Here is a 23,577-nt window from a genome sequence, read left to right as displayed (position 1 = left end):
AGTGAAAGCTGTCTTGTACCCTCACAACAAAAGTATTAATATTCCACATATCTGGTGCCCTCCATTCTATTGCAATAGGCACCCAATATTATTGGTCATTGCCACCCCCTACGTAATTGATGGGGTCTATTTAATAGTGACTACTACACAGATTTTATGACACATGGAGGATCCCTTTAAATTGCCCTACATGTAGCATTCTGCAATGTCCATAGCACATCAATGCTTTGTGAATGATGCCCTCTGCTGGCCGCACGGTGACGCTGCGCTTTGCCTGCTGGATGCGAGCCACTTGGAATAACACTGCAGTGGCTGCACAGGCCAGAGAGAAGCTGCTGATGCTGCAGGTGCAGCCATGGGACGCAGCTCCCCCCAGGACTCCTGTGACTGAGGTGGTCCCTGTTGTATCTGCAGGCTGGAGCTGAGCGCAGTATATATAGGTGAGTGCACCAGGAGAGGGGATATATTATTTATACCGGATGGGAGTCCCGGATATGTACAAGGTCAGGGCACAGATTCTGTTTTTATAACTCTTCTGCCTTACAAAATAGCAATGGGATCTTTCTGTAACTCAGCGGAGACCTGCCGGGGCTTACAGCCAAAAAATACGGATCGCTCGTCCAAGACTGCACTGACGTGTAAATATTTAAAGGGACGCTCCACTCTAAATACTCAGCGTAGATACATCAAACGGGAATAAAAGTCACCTTATACTATGTGTATAGAGGGCGGCAGATAAGTAGTGATCATGGGGGGGAGGAGTCTATTACTGTAGTTGGCCTAAAAAAAAACTTTATGGACAAATTTTGGGGGGTAAATGAGAGCGATTTCCTCTCCTGACGCGTCTTTTTTCATGACTAAGTGTTGTACCGTTCCTCTGTTATTCCCCTAGGAATAAATTGGCAATTGGGTGAGTTGTAATATTCGGAAAACTCACCTTGTCCTGCTCCAATGAAAATCAGAGTTTGTTCAAACCTGCCTCAAATATGAGGATGGGAAAAAAACCTTGTTTTCACGTTGCTCCGGTACTTTCAGTTTTTTGCACTGAACCTACCCAGGGTGTCATGGGACCAGAGTCGGCACCAGGTTTCAGTAGGTCCCTGGGTGACAGAGCCTCAGTAGGCCCCTTTGCAGTGAACTCACGTTGCGGAATTAACAATTCAGAAACTAAAACATTCTCCTGTTGCCTAAAATATTCCCTAGTTCATCATACCAAACAGCCCTGTCATGGTAATTTTATATAAATCCCCTTCACCCCATGGATTCCTTATGTGGGGCCCCCCAGCAGTGCTGGATCCCGGCACTTGCCCAGTTATGTTTAGTGCTGGCCCGGCCCTGCATGGGACCTGCTTCACCCAATGAGTGGCCTTCTAGGACCATAGGAAGTCAGTTGCGTTGGGTAACACAGGTGACTTACCGTACTTTGTTCTAGGTCATAGGAGGCTACTCCCACGACCCCCCACAAAGCTAAAAACTGGAAAGAGTGGAGTGCAAGGATGGAAAAACCTTTTAAAAAACTTCTTACTGATAACAAGTTGTTTGTGAACACCCTGATAACTCTACTGTCTAGGACTGGGGCATCTTGCCCACTGCGGTCTACCTCTCCTGACCCCTGAATAGCTTTACACAACATTCCCTGGCAACCTGCACACACGTGAATAATATATAAGGGGGTCCGAGGAATGAAAGGATAGCCTGTGCCAAGGATTGTAAGAACAATCTTCAGGCCCCGGATCTTTACTATGAAATTTCTTTACTAGATGAAACTGATCTCCATTCATAGTGACGTCCCCACTGTGGCCAAATACCAGAGGCTGATTTATAAAGATGCTTTTAGAAAGATCTAAGCTCCAAGTCTAATATTATATGTCAAGGCAAGACGCGTCTATCTCAAGTCAACAAAATGGAAAATTACATATCTGATGCAGGCTCGGCTCCAGGATTCAGTAGGCCCCTGGGTGACAGAGCCTCAGTGGGCCCCTTTGCAGTGAACTCATGTGGCGGCATTAAAAATTCAGAAACTAAAACAGTCTCCTGTTCCCTTAAATATTCCCTAGTTTATCATCCCAAACAGCCCCCTCATGGTTATTTTATATACAGGTTCATTCAACCCCTATGGATTCATTAGCTACAGCCCCGCTCACCCCCATGGATTCCTTATGTACAGCCTTATGTGGGCCCTTAGCAGCTCTGGACCCCGATACTCGCCCAGGTTTGCCCAGTGTTGGCGCCGGTCCTGCCCCAGGATGTAAAGCCACCGTATTGGATCAAAGGCAAGTTTTTCCAATGTGAAGAGTCGGTCATATGGCAGATGAAAGAAGGAATTGAGGAACAAGCTTTGAATTATCTCCTGGGTCAAAAGTTTTCAACACAGAGGCCCAAATTTATCAAAAACAGTGAAACTGCACTAGGTGCAGTTTGCCTGTGGACTGTGTAGGGGGCGCAATATTCATGAATTGTGGTGCATGGTCTTCATTAATCTGGCGCCCCATGCAGTGTTCCGTTTTTTTTCTTTCGGTGCACTTTGTTCATGCTGCAGAATTGTGGCGCACGTTCCAACTGTGCAGCGGGACGCCCCTTTAGGTGGCGCAGACGCTTTATAAATACATGTTACCAGCAGTTTGCACGTTCTTTCTAGTGCAAAGTCAGACAGAAAACTGGTGCAAAAACTTTAATCAATGTGGCGCAGTAAGTTGCAATAACAACCGGGCACGTTCCCTGTGATGCACAGCTATGTGACGTGTTGTCCTAGGTCCTGAAAGCAAAACTGAAGGCACTGGATCCAATAACGAACCCTCTGGGGAGTAGAGTGTTCTCCATAAAACAGACACCAAAATTATAGTTGTCTTAAAGAGCTCTGCTCCAGTGTTGCTTATCTCTCCATTCGTCCACTATTATTAGGCCCCATATACATGACTGTATATGACGTGTAAGCCGGCTGTAAAAATGGCATCTAACTTACGGCCACCATTGAGGCCTATTGTGCACAGTCATGGTGTAGTTTCTCCGCACCATTACCAAACCAGGCGGCTCCCATGGAGATGGAAGGGGTGAGCAGCGTTCACCCCCATCCCCACCTCCACCGGTAGGGGTGCATGAGGCCTTACTCGTATTCCTCATATTTCATGTCATATTTTTCCACTATAGGAATGAGGGATCCGTGATTCCTGGCAAAATGTTGTTGAGCCTTTCTCTCCTGCTGACCCAGCAGTTCTCTCTGAGAGGTAAGTGGCTGATGGACTTATTAAGTGTTCTTGTAATTCTTGCGTCATTTCCATAACCAATACATAGGGGATCTTAAGTATGGGTCAATAACTGCATTATTTTTGCAAAATCAGTTTTGGGGTTAAACCTCCCTAATAGCAAGATGATAGGATTAGGGGACATGATTAATTTATATAAATATATGAATGGTCCATACAAAAAATATGGTGGTAAGTTGTTTCAGACTGAATCAAATCAAAAGACGAGGGGGCACCGTCTCCGTCTGGAGAAAACAAGGTTTAATCACCAGAGGCGACAGGGCTTTTTTACTATGAGAACTGTCAATCTGTGGAATAGCCGAGCTCAGGCGCTGGTCACAGCAGGGACAGCAGAGAGCTTCAAGAAGGGTCTAGATGCCTTTTTACACCTAAATAACATTGATGGTTATGTTATATAGAATTGTTTCCCCTAAATCCCTTCCTCATCCAATCCCTTTCCTTCCTTGGTTGAATTTGATGGACATGTGTCTTTTTTTTTACCGTATAAACTATGATACTATGTGATTTTACAGGAAAATATAAAATTTAGTGGAGGGGGGGTCAGAGGGTCCTACTGCCCTTATCAAGAAAAATCATAAACCTATAACCTCCAAGGTCATATAAACAAGATGTGTCTCATCTGTCAGGAATCCCTTATATCAGTGATTGATGGCCAAGAGAGCAGACAAAAAAGATCAATACAGAGCAGGAGAGGATGATATTACCCCCCCCCCCCCCTCAGCTCTTAGCCAAGATCAATATCTACCAAATACCTGGCAGTAAGGAAAGGATTTCATGTATCAGGCTCTATTCAGTCCCTCAATCCAATTATATCATCTGTTATAAGCATCCGGAATCCATATCTTTGGAACAGTTGGATGGATTTTAGGAAATTGGCACAGCGGTGATCATACAAGTAGGTTTTTCATCATTTGTTCTTGGTGACGTCTCGAATGTTTGTGCTTATTTCAGTTCTTGGGAAGCCAATAATAAAGGATGAGGTTCATGGAGCGTCGTGTGAGGCCAGCAGCTCATCTCTCGCTTGGTACCTGAATGGTGTAAGGCAGGAGGTAGGGCTGGGTAGAGAACCCCCATATATGCTCCCGGTATCCCCGGGAAGTACCAGCAGTCTCTCCCTATCCGAGATCATTGGGGAAAACTGTAATGATACCAAAAGCAAGGATGAAGAGCTGCTGAAAATACACTGTGAGTACTGGGGGTCATCGTGGGGAACCTTAGCAAGTGTTAGATCTTAAGCACAATTTTTCGAGATCCCCCTAATATATCTAATAAGCAGTGGGTTGAATAGATGGACTTTGTCCCTTCCATAAAAGATGTACAACTTGTGATTGCTCCAGGAAGCCCTCATGGTGGTCACATGATGTCCATACAGGTTCGTCATTCATGGGATTGGCAATAGTGATGGGAAGTCCCTATTAAATGTGTAATAGGGAGCCTCAGTCCTGCCAATCATTCCACTCCACTCTACTATTAACCTGATTTTATCGGAGAGCCAATTATGGGCGGAGTTAACTAAGCTATTGGTGCCAGCTCTCATTGTTCACGCGAAAGAGACGACCCATCACAACATCACACTGGGGCATCATCACTTCCATTACTGCAGGATAAGAAATGGGATGGGAGAGGAGGGGGGGGGGTACAACTGGGGTAGCGGAACATTTTAACAAGATATCGATCTTCTCTCCAGTATGCCTGGAGAAATATTAGATTTTACATCTGTAAAATGTACACAAGAGCCATTTCAGGACCTTTGAAGGTCCTCCAAAGGTCCCGAAAGCACAGATTGAAAGCAGTAGAAGGGACACATCCTCCATTCTCCAAGAAGCTGATTCTAGTACCAGATGTAGGAAGTGATTCCAGGCTATAATATTCATACACCCCAGGGCCCATGGTAGTCTTATTCCACCTCTGGTTAATACAGAGCATGAATGTCATGGACAGGGGATGACCTCTATAATTTCCCACCCTACAGTTCCACCCGACTCTCCGGTTAGTGCTCCCCATCTCTCTGGATTGTCCCTCCTACTTCTACTCGTGATACAGAGTCAGCCTCCTTCTGGCTTCAACCTTCGAGATCAAGATGGCCGATTCTTCACCAATTCATCTCGTTTCCTTCTGCTGGACACCCGCAGTGTAGATAAGAATGGTACTCTGAGGGTAAAGGTCAGCACCAAGCAGGGTGAAGTCAGTCAGACATCTCTGACCTCAACGGGTAAGTGATCAGGATCTAGTTTGTAGTCACGTCTTTGTGTTATATCCAGATTTGGTTGTTTCTCTACATTGAATTTTAGGTCTCCTGAATATGAGGGTAGAGCTCCCCCTACTGCACCTGATTGTGGCCGGGTCTACACTCATCGCTGGGATCCTTGTGGTTAATGCTCTGGTCTGTTGCCTTGTATTGAGGAAAAGAAGAAGCGAATGTGAGTTCAAGGACCACCCAACCTGCCCCTGAATGACCACCCTTGAGTGGAGTTTACATATGAGCCCCCCAACCCCCCACCATGGCCAGGATTGTTAATGCAAATTTAGGGAATTAAAGAAAACCTTAAAGGGCATCTACCACCAGGATGAAGGACTGTATGTAAATGAGCCTGAGGGGCTCCAGGCTCCTTAGGCGGTAATGTAGCCCCTCAGACTCATTACATACAGTCCTTTGTCTTGGTGGTAGATGTCCCTTAAAGGAAATTCACAAATATTCTTTGATTTTTTTTTTTTTTTAGATCAACTGGGGAATCAACTAACACTAAGGTGAGAACCAGCTGATGCTATAACCATGATGTTATAGAAGAGGAGGAGAAGGAGCTGAGAGGAGATTTGTGCGAAGAGATTTTTGGCCTTCTGTTGGGCAGTTCTATCTAGTGATTGATAGCATTACTTGCAGTTTGCACCATTCTTAGTAAATGTGCCCCTATGTATCATCTGCTCAGCTCCCGCTGCTCTATAACATGCTGTATAATATACTATAACATACTATATACTATACTTAATCGGGCCAGCTGCTCCTGCTCTGGAATGCTTCTTACAAATAGGACACTATGTACACCTGCTCCTCATGCTCTATAATATACTGTCTGCAGTATATTTATGATCTGCACAGCTTCTCCTGCTATATAGCATGCTGCCTGTAGATAGGTCACCATGTATAACTTCTGCAGCTCCTCCTGCTGTATAATACACCTCCTACAAATGGAACACCATGTATAATTTGACCAGTTCCTCCTGCTCTATAACATGCTGCCTGCAGATAGGACACTATGTACAATCTGCTCAGCTCCTCCTGCTCTATAACATGCAGTCTGCAGATAGGACACTATGTACAAAATGCTAAGCTCCTCCTGCTCTATAACATGCTGCCTGCAGATAGGGCACTATGTATAATCTGCTCAGCTCCTCCTGCTCTATAACATGCTGCCTGCAGATAGGGCACTATGTATAATCTGCTCAGCTCCTCCTGCTCTATAACATGCTTCCCATGAACACCATCAAGACACTCTGGACTGGAAGATTATCTATGTGAATAGGGCGTCATACTATCTTTCCCAGATAGTAGATGGTGGGAGTAAGGAGTTTTAGGCATGTTGGATTTGAATATGCCCGATCATTTTGTTTTGAAGGAATATAAGATGCCCCCAGAGATGCCTGGCAGTGGCACCCCCCAACCCCAGCCTGCATGTGTATATCACTAGAGCATAGAGCTTGTATTTGTATATCCAAGAATCTTTCCGTATATTACAGCATTTCCAATAACATGAAGCTAAACAACAGTTGTCTGCCCCGGGAGCACATGTCCTTACCGTCCAACCTGCAACTCAATGACCTCCGACCCCAGGTAAAAGGTAAGTATCCAATTGTCAATGCTTCTTATACACCTATCCACGTTGTCTCTTCAACTGAAAAGGATTTTTCAAAGCAGAAAGTTTTTTCCTGGGAAGGAAATGGGTAAGCAGGGGAAATCCCTCCTACAGTCAATGTAATACAAAACCATAAAACAGATGACCTTTGCATCATCTCATCCCTGGCGGTTCAGCCCAGGCTCGGTGTATCATAAAACCACTACTATGAAGAAAGTTTTTCATACAATCTATTCAAGGTTTTTTTTAATTTTCAAAAAAAAAAATATCTATAACATAAGTCTGTGCCATAGGGTCAGGAAACTCGACAAGTGCCACACAGGAGGACGTGTCTGCGCCCAGTGGGACGGCTAATGAAAGCGTGTATTCGTGTAAGTTATACAGCAGTTATATTCTTTACATTTATAAATCAGATTTGTTTCATCGAAAACATTACTTAAAGGAAAACTACCATTCGATTTGATGCATTATGAAGCAAACATACCTTGAGAATGCTTTAGCTACACTGAAGCAGAAACATATCTTGTTTTAATTAAGTTGAGTGGTTTTGCTGAAAAAAACAATTATAAAATTCAGGACCTTGGGAAAGCTGGGTGAGGCTGGCTGCCGTACATAAACACATTACAAACAGAGCTTAGTCAAGACATGACTAATCAACCTGAGCTGGATCACTCATACACAGCAGCTGGGGGATGGTGCAGCAATTGATTATTTTGCCTTCAGGCAGAACCCAGGGATTACATCATCCTAAGAACCAGTGGATAACTAACGTGCAAGAAGAGCTGAGACCAGGCAAAGGATCGACACAGCTTCTTTATTATAAAATATATAATTGTTTTATCAGCAAAACCACTCAGCTCAGGGATTAACCAAGATATGATCCTGCATCAGTGTAGCCACAGCATTCACAAGGTATGTTTGCATCATAATGTATCAAATCAAATGGTAGGTTTTCTTTAATGAGAACCCGTCATGCAAAATAACCTCCCTAAACTAAATATATTTTCATAAACTGCCATTAGAGAGCATTGCCTCTATCCCTTCATTGTCCCTCTACATGCCTGTAAACCTGAGCAATGAGGTCCTAAAGCTGTATGCAAATGACCTGTGAAATGTCCAATGAAGCATTAGCATATTCAAGCTGTCCACTCTATTCATGAGTGGGAGGCACAGCCACACCCCCAGTGCTTGACTGACAGCCTGTATAATGGTGTGAGGCTGTATAATGATGTGCTTCCTGGTGCTGGTGGCCACGCCCCCTGCAGCCTGTGTGTGCATGTGTGTGCGTGTGTATAGGAGAGATACAGCAGCTCCAGGCAGCCATGTTATAGCAGAACATGTCAGGTACTTGTGTAGCTGATGTTTGTGTCTCTCACCTGTATATTAGGAGGATGCAGCATGTCAGCAGATGCAGTAGAGACACCAGCAATGCTTTACTATACATTACACACAGACCTGAGCAGGGGGAGGAGAGGGGAGGGGTAACAGGGGTGACATCACTGCCTCTGACCATGTGACCAGCCTCATTTACATGATAAAAAATAGATGATTTTACAATGAATAATGTATGAAATAACTACATAAAGGCTGGGATGGGATCCTTGTGAGCTGCTCCAACAGGAAGAGGTGACAGGACAAGTGGCAGAGACCTGATGACAGGTGTCCTTTAAGGGGAACACACGAGATGTGGTTGCAGGGGGAGAGTCACTTCAGAAATGAGTGAATGTATGAAATACAATGAATGGGGGAGATTTATCATAGGCCTCTTAGAGCCTATGGCAACAAATCAGAGCTCAGCTTTCATTTTCCCACAGATGTTTCTAAAATTAAAGCTGAGCTCTGATTGATTTCCATAGACTCTAAGAGGCCTATGATAAATCTGTGTCCCAGAGACAATCATTTCATTAACCCCTTTTTTTCCTCTTTTGCTGCTTACTACGAGTAGACTTGTCCATAATAAGCCCTGGCAGCATCAAAATTGAGGTTCTGTGCAGAATGGATCTATGTCGGACCTATGGTGGCATCAAGTTTGCTCCAGTGTTTTTGGAGAAAAAAAAAAAGAATGGAATAAATTTTCTTCCATGACATACAGCGAGTCAGTGTCCAATAACACATCCAAAGATCCCCAATTCTCAAAGCAGGACATCAGTATTATCAGTCACATAGGAAAGGGGGGGGGGGGGGGGCGCGGGAGCATGTTTTTATGTTTTAATCATTACCAGAAAAACCAAAGATGTTACGTTACCCTCTGCCGAACCGGAAATATCATTTGGGAGTTTCTTTCCACTTTCTTCCTCTTCCTCCCAATCTGCAGGGTTTGACCGCTTTCCTCTGGTGGGCTACATCTACAAAGCCTCAAGTGTCAGCAGTGATGAGATCTGGCTGTAGCTGCCTGTATGGAGACTGGACCTCTCTCTATTAGTTGGACTTTCCTATACTGGATCTTTGATCGATCACTGGATAATACACATCGTCAATCATACAGCTTGGAGTCTACTCTTTGGATATGCAGAGCCCAAGCTTTGTGCGCCAATGAAACCGAGCCCAAATACTTGTATATATTTTTCTTGGCTAGCTGTATACAACCTGATGGCGGTATTTTTTAGTTAGCGCTGCCTTAAGTATTGCTTGGCCTCAATCTGGACCATCACTGGTAATAAAACCTCTGGGAGGTGACGTGAGTAACATAATCCCATTACATTGGCTTCTATCTATGGGTAGAGGTAGGAAAATTGGGCAATCAGACGACAACTGGGTAACTCCAATTGCAGGTCCTGCGTGGAGCCAGTGGTGCACAGTGGTCAGTACCTGGGAAACATGGGCCAAGAGTCACGGCTCCTCAGGGGGTTTTAGATGTGGAGAGCAAACACTAACCCATACGATCAATGGGACCAAACATATGACTGACTTTGTCCTGTAAGGCAGTGGTGCCCCCTGTTGGGAAGGGGGGGGGGGATAATGTGGTGTCAGGAATGGTCCACGGACAAAGACAAAATGTCCATGGTATCGATTTGCCTCCCAATTCCCCAGATTTTCATTTGATCAATGATTCTTGGGCAGATATAAAGGGAGGGGATGGGAGATTTATTTGGTCTTGTATGTCAGTTTTCTGATGTTTAAGCCCTGAAATAATCGCAATTACTAGTGAGACACCATTAATTGCGATTATTTCCCCTTTACGCCATCTCTTTGCCAAGTATTCTAGGATGGGTACACGGCAATCATCAGACATGCTATAGCCTACATACTATCGTGGCTGAAAGTTCACAGACTGTGGCGCAATTCTACACAAAGCATGGCCTGGCGGAGGATGGTATGCCAATGAGCTCCTCAGCTCAGCTCCTCCTGCTCTATAACATGCTGCCTGCAGATAAGACACTATGTACAATCTGCTCAGATCCTGCTGCTCTATAACATGCAGCCTGCAGATAGGACACTATATACAATCTGCTCACCTCCTTCTGCTCTATAGCATGCTGCCTGCAGATAGGACACTATGTACAATCTGCTCACCTCCTTGTTATAGAGCAGAAGGAGGTGAGCAGATTGTACATAGTGTCCTATCTGCAGGCAGCATGTTATAGAGCAGGAGGAGCTGAGCAGATTGTACACAGTGTCCTGTATGCTGGCAGCATGTTATGGAGCAGGAGGAGCTGAGCAGATTGTACACAGTGTCCCATCTTCCTCCTCTATAACAACTTCTCTGCAGAGTGGACTCAATTATAAATGTAACCGGAATCCTTTAAACAAAATTAGAAACTGGTGTAGACCTAGTGTAACATATTCCGAATTATTTTTATAAGAAATAAGTGTAATGAGAACAAACACACCAGAAAATAGCTGTTGTATCTGTGTGCCTGTGTCTACTACTCTTTGATGCCTCTGCTTCTATAGCTCAGCGAGTCTATAGAACAAGACTGCCTTAGAAAATCAATCAATTGCTGGTAAGACATTGGAAAAGTAAAGGGTTAATTAAAAGCTTCTAATTGTAGTGCAAGCTTCTGGTGGCGATACCAGCTCTCCATAGGACTGCATGAAAAATACAAGATATTATTTTATGTAAAATTGTATCCCTGGTTATTTAGCTAGAATAAACTCTACTGTTCAGATGGTGGGCTCCTGTGTGTACAGTCTTATCTATGTGTAGCATTACGGGAACACTAAGGGTGATTCCTGGTGCGCATGCCTCACCTTCTTCTTTTTTGGTTTGCCGATATCCCATGATGTCTCAGCATAGTGTCAAATGACCAATTGGAGGCAGAACCGTCTCTGCTGCACTGTGATTATCCTCTCCATACCATAAGTATATAGTCAGGGAGGCTGAGCTGTGAGCTTCTTATGTATAACTGTATGACAGGAAACTCTGATTATTACAAATAAATGTAATAGGAGTTACCACTATCTAGGGACATTCAATACATCAATCAGAAAGATCTGATGCTTGTGATGGGTGACAGCTAGACTCCAGTATACGATGATACAAAGTGATGGAAACTGTCAGTAAATCATATGGAATATCAGAATGGAGAACATGGGAATGGTCTGGAGTTTCCCTTTACATATGTACCTCATGTGTGCAGCTGGGATTGTACGTAAGCAACAAAACTTTTCTATATTTCTATATTTTGTTACTTCCCTTTGAAGGAAATCTCATATCATAGTCCCTCAAGATAAACCAGGGACATTACTCATAGATCCAGGCACTGTGACTGTGGCCTCCTAAAATCAACTTGTAATATTATGCTAATGAGCTTGTAGGGCTTAGGGAGGTGGCGTTACACAGTAGGAGGGAGAAGTTTTCCTGCACCGTTTAACAGCCTATGTAGCCAAGACATGGAGGAAATCTACCATTAAAAAAAGTAAACAATGCCTACACCTACTCACCTACTCTCCTCTTCATCCTGGAGCTGGTCTTTGCTAATTATGACACCTATAAAAGAGACTTCTAAAAAGCAGTATGGAGTGCGGGGACGAGAGGTAAACAGTGCTCAGCGCTGCTAATTCTTCACGTCTCTCGCATCTCCCTTTCCCATGCTGGGAGAGGGAGGGAGGTGATGTCAAGCAGGTGGTGTGAAAAATTAGAAGCCGGACCGCCGTACATCTGGTCCTCTGTGCTGCTTTTTAAAAGTCTATTATTTAGGTGATCCTCGCGTGTCATAATTAGCAAAAACAAGCGCCGGGATAGGGATGAAGAGGAGAGTAGGCGAGGATGTGGAGGCGTTTTTTCCTCTTATTAGATTTCATAAGGCCAAAGTTTACTTTCTGCTCCTAAACGTTAAAAGTTTTGTAAAAGGTTTTTAAAATTTACTGAAAAAAAGTTTATGAAATGAGGATTATATTACACTGCAGAAATATATATTCATATTTACAGGAACACATGAGAAGCTACAAGTAGTGATACCCCTGACATCTGATGGGAGCTCCCAGGTCAGGAGAGTCTGTATCAGTGAGATCACACACGTCTGTATATATATGCGAGACTGTGACGCTTGGATGGTGACAGTCCGGAGCTCTTCAGCCTTCGGTGTCAGCGCTTGTAGTGCCGCTCTTCCCAGAGGACGTTCTCTCCTTCTTACCTTCTGCTAACGCTTTAAAGTGCTGTAAAGAGAAGAAGCTGATACATCAATAACCTCTGTAACTCACTCTACAGTACAATAAACCAGAGTCATCTTTTGCAGGGTCGGCTCCTGGCTTCAGTAGGCCCCGGGGCGACAGAGCCTCACTGGGCCCCTTTACAATGAACTCACATGGCAGCATTAAATATTCAGAAACTAAAACAGTCTCCTGTTCCTTAAAATATTCCCTAACTTATCATACCAAACAGCTCCCTAATGGATATTTTATAAACAGCCCCTTATGGATTCATTACATACAGCCCCCACATCCCCATGGATTCCTTATGTACAGACTTATGTGCACCCCCCAGCAGCTCTGATCTTTTGCTCACTCAAACTAAAAGTTAAAATGAATGGATTAAAGCCCCTGTATATTTACATCACTGCCAGTCTACATAGAAGACTGCAATGTCTTCTGTCTGTCCAGACACGTCTGTGCGTGCTCCCTGCAGGGGTCCATGCACTTACCTGCGAGTTCTTAAATTCTGAATAGAGGGAGAAGAGGACGTGTAGTGACTGTATGCGACTCTTGTACACAGGGATATCCAGCAGAGCTAAAACACAAGGAGGGTGACACTTTGTGAACCAGAAAGCATAACACTGCTGGGGTAGTGTCATACAAGTTGTATTGCCCACCATATACACTTATCATTGATCTCAGTCTGCTTTTTTAATATGGAATGTGTCACAAAAGACATGACATAAAAGAAAGCATGGAAGGGTTATCTGTGATTAAAATTTTTGCTCACATAATTTAAAATACTGGGTATTTCTTTCTATATAAAATGGAGCCCCTATGATAAAGGTTACATTATGAAGCCCCTTGCACACAAACTTTTTGTTACCGACGTGTGCAATCCGTGCCCTGCCATTTTAATATGTGTAGCACATGGCCACATTCACTTCAATGAGCACTATGCTGATCCATTTGAATGGCTGCATGGGCCACAGTACCAGGTTAGAGCTGTGTGGATGCTCCAGAAGAGATAGGGCCGTCCAGCTTCCTATGGAGATGGGAGGGGTGAGGAGCATTCACCCCCCTCCGTCCTGCACCCGGCCATACACTACACCTAGGTAGGGCTGGGGTTTGCATACAGCCATGTTCAAGGGGCCTTTTACAAAGATTCTACTCCAAGAACCGTCACTTACCGAGGATCATATCACTGTAAGTGGAGAGGTCACAGTCCAAATCCGCAGTTGGAAGATTTATCTGGAAAGGAGAAGATGCACAGAAGGTTAAGCTGAAATGTTTCTGCAGTCTCAGGAGTTAGGGTAAACAGATGAATCTAACCTTTCCGAGGCTTTCCTCAAACTCTGGAGGCCATTCCTGCATCAGAGTCTCCACTTCAGGCATAGGTCTGGCAGATAAAATACCATAATGACTATACAGTACATGTATACAGGTGAGAAGCCCAGTGCATAGCATTATGGGTAGAGGTTATACACGGGAGTAGAAACTGGCCGGGTACACATTGCTATTTCATTCTGTACCATTTAGTCACACTTCGCCACTACTGTCACACAATGGACTCAGGACCCCTGAGATCAGTGAGGACCCCAGTAATCATAAACTTATCTGATAACCTGTGGAACCCTGTGCCACCATTAGGTGGTGTATTTGTTCATAATATTGTGGAATTTGTAAAAATTTGTGTTAGATCTTTATACTGCCGGGTCTCAGTTCACACTAAACATGAGAAAGAATTTGGCATTCTATCTGTAAGTCTTAAGATGGGTATCAAACCTGTTATAGTGGACGGTGGCAGGAGGCTTGGACCGATGTAATTCGCTTATACTTTCAATCCAAGTGTCGATGGCTTTATGATTCTTCTCCGCGTTTTCCAAGCTCTTGACTTTTATTTGCTGCTGCTTGAGAAGGAATGGGTTAATCGTGCATAGATAATTAGAAGTGAATTTTCCAACCGGTTCCCTACTACTCCTTCCCAAATTAATGGAAAATAATGCAGACTAGGGAATTCATCCGTTCATACACACTACCTGATTGTCACATCAAAAAAATGACAAACGGGTTTGTAAACCCTCACAATTATTATCCAACCAATAACTTTCAGGGCTAAATATTCCGAATCTCCTAATCCTCTAACCCTGTGGAGACCCAGACATTGAACATTGTATCTCTAATACTCACGGTTACACTGTGTTGTTTGGAGTTCTCAGAGAGCCAGAGCGCCATTACCGTGGGGTCCGACTGTTTCATGGATGGTTCATCAAGGGTTAAAAGGCCAAGTTTATCCGGCTTGTTATCGGGTCGTGGAACCTACAAAGAGGTTAAAGTGCAACAATAAGAGATATGGATCCAGATCTATTATTCTGGCTGCACCAGTTTTCTGTCTGACATGCACGGAAAAGAAGTTGCAAACTGCTTGTACATGTATTTAGAAAGTGTCTGCGCCAGTTTGGTGTTGCGGCTGCTCTGTGTCCAAAAAGGCAGAAAAAATGTGCACCTAAAGGAGCATTTTAGTGCTAAGTCAGATTCTGGGCCACATTTATTACTCACGTGCACCACACTTTTGCAGGAAATGGTACACACTTCCAGTGCAGTGCAGGGGGGTGGGGGGTTTGGAACAGAGTAACGAAAAACGTGCACCAGTATGCAATAATCTGTGCACTTGGTGCAGTTTGCCTCACTTTTGATAAATCTGGCCCAGCATGTGTACAAGAGATGCTCAAAGCATAAAATGGACGTGTTCTCTGTACACGACATGCACTTTATAAGCTTATACTGGTCATTGATGGAGAACGTACCTTTAAGAACGCATCAATATCTCCTACAGCGGGAATGAAGTCCGGGATGAAAGGTTTCAGCTTGTGCTCCAGATCTATGGCATGTGGGGTGTATCTGAAACAGTGCAAGACATTGGTAATGTATACTGTAGACAGTAGCGATTTAAGGGGGTTGTCCGAGAGCGTAAAAAATACATTGGTGGCCTGTAGGGGGCCCTCCCAGCGCCCTGCGCTGCCTTTTCCCTGGTCCGTGCACCTAGTAAACAAACAGGGGCACGGAAGCGGCGCTGCCTGTGCCACATTATACAGCGCTGGGAATAGGGCCGGGTGGGCATGGACGACCACCTCAGCCGGAAGCTGAACGCAGCGTGGCTTCTGTGTGCCTGTTTGTTTTCATGGGGCACAGACCAGAAAGATGGAAGCGCAGGACGCTGGGAGAAACCGCCGAGGTAAGTAAATGTTTATTTTTTTAACCAGCTCCCTCCTGGCCACCAATGGCTTTTTTTTTACGCTCTCAGACAACCCCCTTTAACCCACACCATAGGCACTTTCCCTGTAAAGTTAGATGGACATCTCCCTGGCTTCAAGGAAGAACTATGCAGGCAAAGTGGACCTACAGACTTCTCTCTAGGTAAGTGTACAATGGCAGTTCCGATTTCTCAGAGATCTGAGACACTAAACTACCACTTTAACCATATGATATAGACCTGTTTATGAAGGGGGAGGCAAGGTCCCAAATCTAGGTGATAAATTCCCTTAAACACTGAGTGCCTTCTAGTTCACTAGCTATAATTTTATTTCCCATGGTATTAAATGTGATTTTTTTTTTTTTTTAAATTACATTTATCAAAATTTCCAAAAATTTTATCACTTTATGACAGGGCAAAGGAAGCAATTAGCGCTGATTTTATCATAGTGGAACGTGCAAAGTGATAAATCTGGTTTGTACATGATCTGTACTGCGCTATGGAATAAGATGGTGCTATAGAAATCAACATTTCTTATTATTAATAAGGGAACACGGCCGAGCAGTAATACAAGTTGCAACCCATGATGAACACTAGCCAGCACCCATTTCTCCTGCAGCACCCACTATGCTGTATGACATAAAGGTCAGAATCACATTTGGGTTACCTGGTAATATACTGGAACAGCTCTTTAATTTCAGATGTGACTGGAAGATGCTCAAAATCTGCAGGATCGTAACTGTTGGAAACATTAAAAAGTTATCTTTTCATATCTGACCATTTACACAAGTCAGAACCAGATTAGGCACATTCTGATTGTGACCACCTTTGGCACCAGAATCATCAAAGAGAATGGAGAGAGATGAACAGCTCCTTCTCTGTGTAGTGGCCAGGTTGTGTTACTGCAGCTCATCTTTCATTCTAGATATTAGAGCTGTTATTCTCGGTTCTCTGTGCTGGAGGTAACCAGGGACAGCTGATTAGTGACGGTCCTGAGCATCACTAATACAAGGTATTGGTGACCTTACTTTTAGATAGGTTTATCAATAGAAATAACGTCAAAATAAAGTGACTTATCTCTTACCCAACATTTGAGGCACCATTCTCTTCATCGTCATCATCATCGTCATCATCATCATCGTCGTCGTCGTCCTCATCATCATCATCGTCGTCCTCATCATCATCATCTTCCGAATCCTCTGTATTTTCATCATCACTTATTTTCTGGCGTGCTGCACCACGAGGCTCCTTCTTTCTCTTTATGTACAAAATAGAAACCTTGCATTGGATTGAAACATTACATGGAAAATAACTTATAGGAAACCCGTAGAATTTATGCCTTAAGGTGGGGTATGAAATGTCCCTCTTTTATATGAAATCTCACCCATTTACCTATAAAAATTTTCTCTAAATTATGTGGAAATGAGAAGCGAAGAGTCAGATTTGCCTGAGATGGGTCAAGTTTAGAGGCTGGAGGTGGAGTGAAACTTCAGACGCCAATGTCTTCAGTTCCATAGTACTTAAGAACATATTGCTGGTGTCATATTGAAGACAAGAATTCTTGTCTTTAATATGACACATATCAACAGGCTTGTGGTAGTGTGATCTAGAGAACCGGAGAAAAAGTTAAATAAAGCAAGAGCTGAATTTTTATCTGGAACTTACATTCACAAATATGTCTTTAAAGGGGTTTGCCAATGAAAGAAAGTTCTCTAATCTTAATCCCATAAATAATCTACCACTTACTTTACAATATCACTTGTGCTCTTTGCCTCCTCCCCCCCCCTGCTCGTGCAATACAGGAGGAAAGGCACGGTGACTGAGTGAGTAGCATTTCTGCCTTGCAGTGCTGGAGTCCTGGGTTCAAATCCCACCAAGATCAACATCTGCAAAGAGTTTGTATTTTCTCTCTGTGTTTGCGTAGGTTTCCTCCCATACTTCAAAACATACTGGTAGGATGTTTAGATTGTGAGCCCCATGGGGACAGGGACTAATTTGGCATGCTTTGTAGGCGCTATATAAATAATGAATTATTATTCGATGTGTGTTCATGTGAATCTGAACAGATTGGAAGACCTTCCCGACCATAGTCAGGACCGAGTTTATGGTTGGACAGGTTGGAATTATATCTGTGAAGAGCAGTATTTTTGTTGATAGCATTGAATTAGAGCACATGATATTTTTCCATGCTAAGTTGATTTGAGAATTTTGTCTTCATGGCTCTTTCAATTCCTCAAACTTAAAAAACACCTGAAATTCTTATCTTTAATATCTATAAAAGCATATTTCTAGATGCTATAGAACCAAAGCCTCAGAACCTAACTCATCTTAGGCAAAATATGGCTCTTCTCTGCTTATTCTCAATGACTTTGTTGGATATTTTGTATATGTCTTATATGCAAGATTTCATATAGAAGAGGAATTTCTAGAAAGGACTTAAAGAAGCTGGGAGTTTAATGGGGTAAAATAAGCAGGCAGGTTTCCTTTAAAAGGATGCTGTCATTACCCTAGTCACATATAAATGGCCTTGTAGGTGAAGTGTTCTGTATTATAAGCATGAATTTCCTGAGAAAATTCATAGTCTGGATGCAGGGAAATCTTCACCTTTAATATTCAATCAATGCTCCTTATTATTGGAGATGGTGCCTCTCTGTCCCAGACTATAAAGCCGAGGTATGATCTGGTACAATACATGTGCTGTGTATTATATCTATCTATGATGTCTCCAGTATTACCGTGGTGATCTCCTCATCCTCACTGCTGACATTTGGGTCTATCATGACTTTTCCTTTTCCTGGAGGACGCTTCAAAGGAGCTGGTTGAGAGAAAAAAAATTAATAAAATTAGAATTTTTCAAACTTGTTGTTTGAAAAAATGTTACAACCCTCTACAGGCAGCCGTACACGATCACGCTCAGCCCAGAAAGCTGTGTCCACATGAAATGGGCTGAGCCAGGCTCCAACAGTAAATGTGCCCATCGTATGGACTTGGCTAACCAATCCGAATCCTGAACAACCATCCTTATAATTGTAGATGTCTTTAATATTCCTCTCACCGGGTTTTCTTGGAGTAGGAGAATGAATGCTGGCAACTTCCTCCGAGTCGTTTATCTCCAGGCTCTCGTCATACGGCTGGTTCTGCACTAATCTCGTCTGGAGGAGAGAAGTCAAAAGGACCAGACGTCAGTCACTTACACTCCGATGCTCCTGCCTAATCTGATGAGGGAGAGTTTACACTTAAAGGAGTTTTATCATCTTATCTGTAGGAGTGCGAGGTGGGAACAGCGATCATCACAGCCTTTGTAGGGAGCTCTGGTGTAGATGCCGACCTGAGCTCCATTATAGGGCTTCCAGTATCCCCGAGAAAATGGAGCCCTGGTCGAGGTTACATCATTTACTTGTATGTTCCAGTGGGTACAACCCCCCAGCAATCACCAGAGGACTACAAGTACATCATTTAAATTAATGGAAATCTTCCATCAAAATCCATCATGATAAACCAGGGATATGTACTCCATAGATCCAGGCACTATGACTGTGGTAATCTTCTTATATTTGATATCCATGGCCTCCTTTCTTCTAAAAATCAACTTTTACATTTATGCTAATGAGCCCTTAGGGCTCTGCGGGTGTTACCAAAGCCTTTATAGGTTGCAGCTTCACAGACTGTTAGCACTTGCTCCTCCCACAAAGTGAGATTACAACAGGCAGAGGGAGGGAGAAGGACTGAGTGAGCAGGGGAGGTCACTGTAACAGCCTGTGAACATCCCCAGAGCCCTACAGGCGCATTAGCTTAATTATAAAAGTTGTTGTTAGAATGAAAGAGCCCATGGATAACACATATAAGAAGATTCCCACACTCCCGGTGCCTGGATCTATGAGTAATGTCCCTGGTTTATCATGATGGATTTTAAGATTTTCTTTACGCTCTATCCAGAGTCCATTCACTTCTATAGGACTGGGAGCATAGACCCCGCGCTTCATTCACCTGATCCCTGGGGTGGTCTCTGACCACATATAGTTGGACAACCCCACTAACTACAACACCCGGTGAGGGCAGTGCATCAGTCCTGGGGCTCATGTAACATTGGACCAGTAGTCACTGGGCATCTCATGTTCTGATGTTTGTTTCTTATCCAATGTGCACTTTCCTCGCCCAACGTCCGATGTTGGGGAGGAGAACATGACCCAGTTTTAATACACTTGTAATAAAATCGCCATCTTCTGAAACCCGTAACTTATATTACATTAGGGTGTAAGGAGCCGCGTATGGGGTAATTTCTTAGTGAGACGAGCCGACACTTTCATTGATACCACCCTGGGTAACACTTATCAGAACATCTTTTCATTGGTTTTTTTGCTTTTTTGCTAAAAATCTCTATTTTTTTAATTCTTGTATCTTGGATCGGGCACTTTTGGATGCAGTGATTTTGCTATATGTGTTCTTTAATATATATTTCAATTCATTTCATTCTTTTTGTCCCCAGATATTTCTTATTTACAGTTGTGACACTCTACCATAACATTAAACTGGAATTGCGATGACTTTTCGGGCATAATAAGCTGTAGATGTAGTTTATCTGCACCAGTGTCTCTTGCAACAAAGGCGACCAATCACATCGCAGCTATGATTTCTAGACAGGCGTTTGAAAAATGAAACCTGCGCTGTGATTGGTTGTTACGGGTAACATACAGGCAATGACGGACTGGACTACGGGCCTCTCTAACAATAAACGGGTCACTCCCCTCGGACGCTCCAGTTACCTGCAGCCCCTGCGCCTCTTCCATGCTGCCTATTACTGTCTCGTACACACACACCGGCCCCGCACATGAGCCGTTACCTCCACTCCCGATATGTCGCCGTCTCTCGTAGGTAAACGACTCTATCACTATGGAGACGGCGACAGCTTCCGGCCGCAGATATCTGTCGTCACTTCCGACCGCAGATATCAGTCTCTCTCCCCACAGAGCTGTGGAAGACAGCGTCACCTGCTGGAGACTGACTGACACTGCATGGAATGAGCTAATTGTATGTGTTAGGTCCTGGTATTACCGCACGACGCCCAACTCTTACCATGTATTCATTCTAAGTAATTTTCTATCACATTTTTTCACACAAAAATCCACATTATTAAGGTTTTTTTTCATGCAGATATCAGAGATTTGATTTATGGAAAAATCCAATGAAAAATGTATCTGCCTATATATCTGCTCTGAAAAAAGGCTAAGAACACAACGCAGGGCTTCCACAAAAAAAGTGCTGACTTTTTTAAAAAAAAGTTTACGTAAAGTTAAATTTTTTAGGTGTTTTCAGCATCATTTTACTGCTTGCCACCAAAAAAACCCAGTTTGAACATACCCTTAAATGATATCTACTATCAAAATCCATCATGATAAACCGGGGACAATACTCATAGACCCAGGCACCGTGACTGTGGGAATTCTCTTGTACCTGTAACCCATGGCCTCCTTTCTTCTAAAATCAACATTTACGATTATGCTAAAAAGCCAGAAGGACACTAGGGTGCGTTACCAGAGCCCCTCAGTGCTGTAGCTTCACAGGCTGTTACACTGTGACGCTTTTGCAGCTCTGTTTCAGTGTTTTTCAACGCAGTATGAAAACAAGTTGGTAGAGGGATGTTTTTCATTTGTACTATTTTGGGTTACATATACTTTTTAACCCCTTAAGGACACAGACATTTTTAGTTTTTTTCTTTTTTCATTTTACAATTTTTTACACCCCACTTGTAAAAATCCATAACTTTTTTTTAACTTTTCCATGTACAGAGCTGTGTGAGGGCTTGTTGTCTGCATAACATGTTGTACTTCCTAGTGACATGGTATTTAACATACTTTGCAGTGTAAGGCCTCTTGCACACTAGCGTTGCGTTTCACGTCAGGGTGCAATGCGTGAAAAACTGACGTTTTTGCCTGCATTTTTGTTCCATTTTTCCTTGGAGTAATTAGCGTTTTTGCGTTTTTCACGCGCGTGTTGTTAGCGTTTTTTTGCGTTTTCGGCGCATTTTTCACGCGCGAGTCAATGGGAGACTCGAGCATTTTTCAAAGGGACCATGGTTTGGGATTAAAATGTGTTATTTAATTGAAAAATAATGTCTTCTGATAAATTGCAAACATCTGCGATCTATTCTTCACTGTTCCACGCGTATATTATCTCCCGACAAGTTAGCAGATGTGAAGAACAGTGAAGAATAGAATAAAATCATTGTACACAGTGAACACAGTGACCACAGGATCATTTAAGAGAAAAACACAGTGCAGAACACAGTGCAGAATAGATTACAGATGTTCGGCACATCTGCTTACTTGTCGGGAGATACGCGCGGAACGGCGCGAACAAAATAGCATGTGAAGAACAATATATATGTGTGTGAAGAACACATTGCAGATGTTTAAATACATCTGCAATGTGTTCTTCACACATATATATTGTTCTTCACATGCTATTTTGTTCGCACCGCTCCGCGCGTATCTCCCGACAAGTAAGCAGATGTGCCGAACATCTGTAATCTATTCTGCACTGTGTTCTGCACTGTGTTTTTCTCTTAAATGATCCTGTGTTCACTGTGTTCACTGTTTTTATTCTATTCTTCACTGTTCTTCATTGTGTTTTTTTAATTAAATGCTCGATCGCGAGCAGGGGAAATAATGTTATTCTGGTCACCTAGCAACCCTTACGTTTAAAACGCATTGCACTCGCATTGCACTTGCAATGATTGCGAGTGCAATGCGTTCTTGATGCATCTCCATAGACTTGAATGGGGCGTGAAAAACGCGCGTGACCCGCAAAAATAGAGCATGCTGCGATTTTGACGCGCGTGAAAACGAACGCAAGCACGTGCGTGCAAAACAACGCTAATGGAGAAAGACCCATTGAATACAATGGGACAGAGTGCAATGCGAGTTCTGCGCGTCAAATGCACGCGCAGAACTCGCGCGTGAAAAACGCCAGTGTAGAAGGGGCTTAATGAGAAGCTGGAAGAAAAATTCCAAATACAAGGAAGCTGAGGAAAAAACACATTTGCCCCATATTTTTGGGTTCTGTTTATATGGCTTTTACTGTGAGCTCCAAATGAGGCCTTCCCCTTATTCATTGGGTCAATATGATAATGGAGATACCACATTTATATAGGGTTTTATATGGATTTAAAACTTAAAATCCTTTATATACAAAAAAAAAACTCTTCATTTTGCCATCTTCTGACACTAATAATTTTTCATACTTCGGTGTATGGAGCTGTTTAGGGTGTCATTTTTTTTGTGGGATGAGATAAAGTTTTAATTGCAAACATTTTGGGGATGATTGCTTTTTATGAAAAATTTTATGTGTTGCAAAACTGGCAAAAAAGTGGAGATTCGTACATTTTTTTGTCAAGGGGTTCAACACAGGGGATAACCATTTTTATGTTCTGATAGATCATCAATTTCAGGATGTGGTGATACCTAACATGTTTATGATTTTATTTGTTTATTTTTACGTTACGTTTTTTATAAAAAAAGATTATATTTTTTTTACTTTAAAATAAAAAATAAAAAAAAATCTTCAAGTGTATTTTTAGATCCGATTGGGTGCTTGTACTCTAGGGGGTCTGAGGGATCCTAACATATACTGCAATAGA

General features: G+C 43.0%; 2 protein-coding genes across 5 annotated transcripts; one reads left to right on the top strand and one right to left on the bottom strand.

The window, feature by feature from the left end:
- The first annotated feature begins 282 nt into the window (after positions 1-282).
- On the top strand, positions 283-10,551 carry TMEM25 (transmembrane protein 25). Of its 2 annotated transcripts, none has more exons than XM_072155566.1 (9): positions 283-440; positions 3,148-3,224; positions 4,215-4,448; positions 5,236-5,475; positions 5,576-5,683; positions 5,984-6,011; positions 6,999-7,099; positions 7,408-7,485; positions 9,429-10,551. In XM_072155566.1, exons 2-9 carry the CDS (start codon positions 3,176-3,178, stop codon positions 9,500-9,502), a joined length of 912 nt encoding a protein of 303 aa, XP_072011667.1. In that variant the 5' UTR covers positions 283-440; positions 3,148-3,175; the 3' UTR covers positions 9,503-10,551. The 2 variants fall into 2 exon arrangements, with proteins under 2 accessions (XP_072011667.1, XP_072011666.1); XM_072155565.1 differs by having other exon boundaries at positions 5,555-5,683.
- A 1,896-nt stretch (positions 10,552-12,447) lies between these two features.
- IFT46 (intraflagellar transport 46) lies at positions 12,448-20,910 on the bottom strand. Of its 3 annotated transcripts, none has more exons than XM_072155563.1 (12): positions 20,782-20,910; positions 18,997-19,093; positions 18,677-18,756; positions 17,026-17,198; positions 16,609-16,680; positions 15,496-15,589; positions 14,879-15,007; positions 14,474-14,598; positions 14,021-14,087; positions 13,879-13,939; positions 13,198-13,283; positions 12,448-12,712 (listed from the first exon to the last, which is right to left on the bottom strand). In XM_072155563.1, the coding sequence occupies exons 3-12, from the start codon at positions 18,719-18,721 to the stop codon at positions 12,629-12,631; spliced, it is 936 nt and encodes a 311-aa protein (XP_072011664.1). In that variant the 5' UTR covers positions 18,722-18,756; positions 18,997-19,093; positions 20,782-20,910; the 3' UTR covers positions 12,448-12,628. The 3 variants fall into 3 exon arrangements, with proteins under 3 accessions (XP_072011664.1, XP_072011662.1, XP_072011663.1); XM_072155561.1 differs by having other exon boundaries at positions 20,705-20,864; XM_072155562.1 differs by having other exon boundaries at positions 14,474-14,595; positions 20,705-20,864.
- Positions 20,911-23,577: the final 2,667 nt, after the last annotated feature.

Source organism: Engystomops pustulosus, chromosome 6 (genome assembly GCF_040894005.1).
Source record: "Engystomops pustulosus chromosome 6, aEngPut4.maternal, whole genome shotgun sequence".
NCBI lineage: Eukaryota > Metazoa > Chordata > Amphibia > Anura > Leptodactylidae > Engystomops > Engystomops pustulosus.
This window is presented reverse-complemented; position numbering and strand designations above follow the sequence as displayed.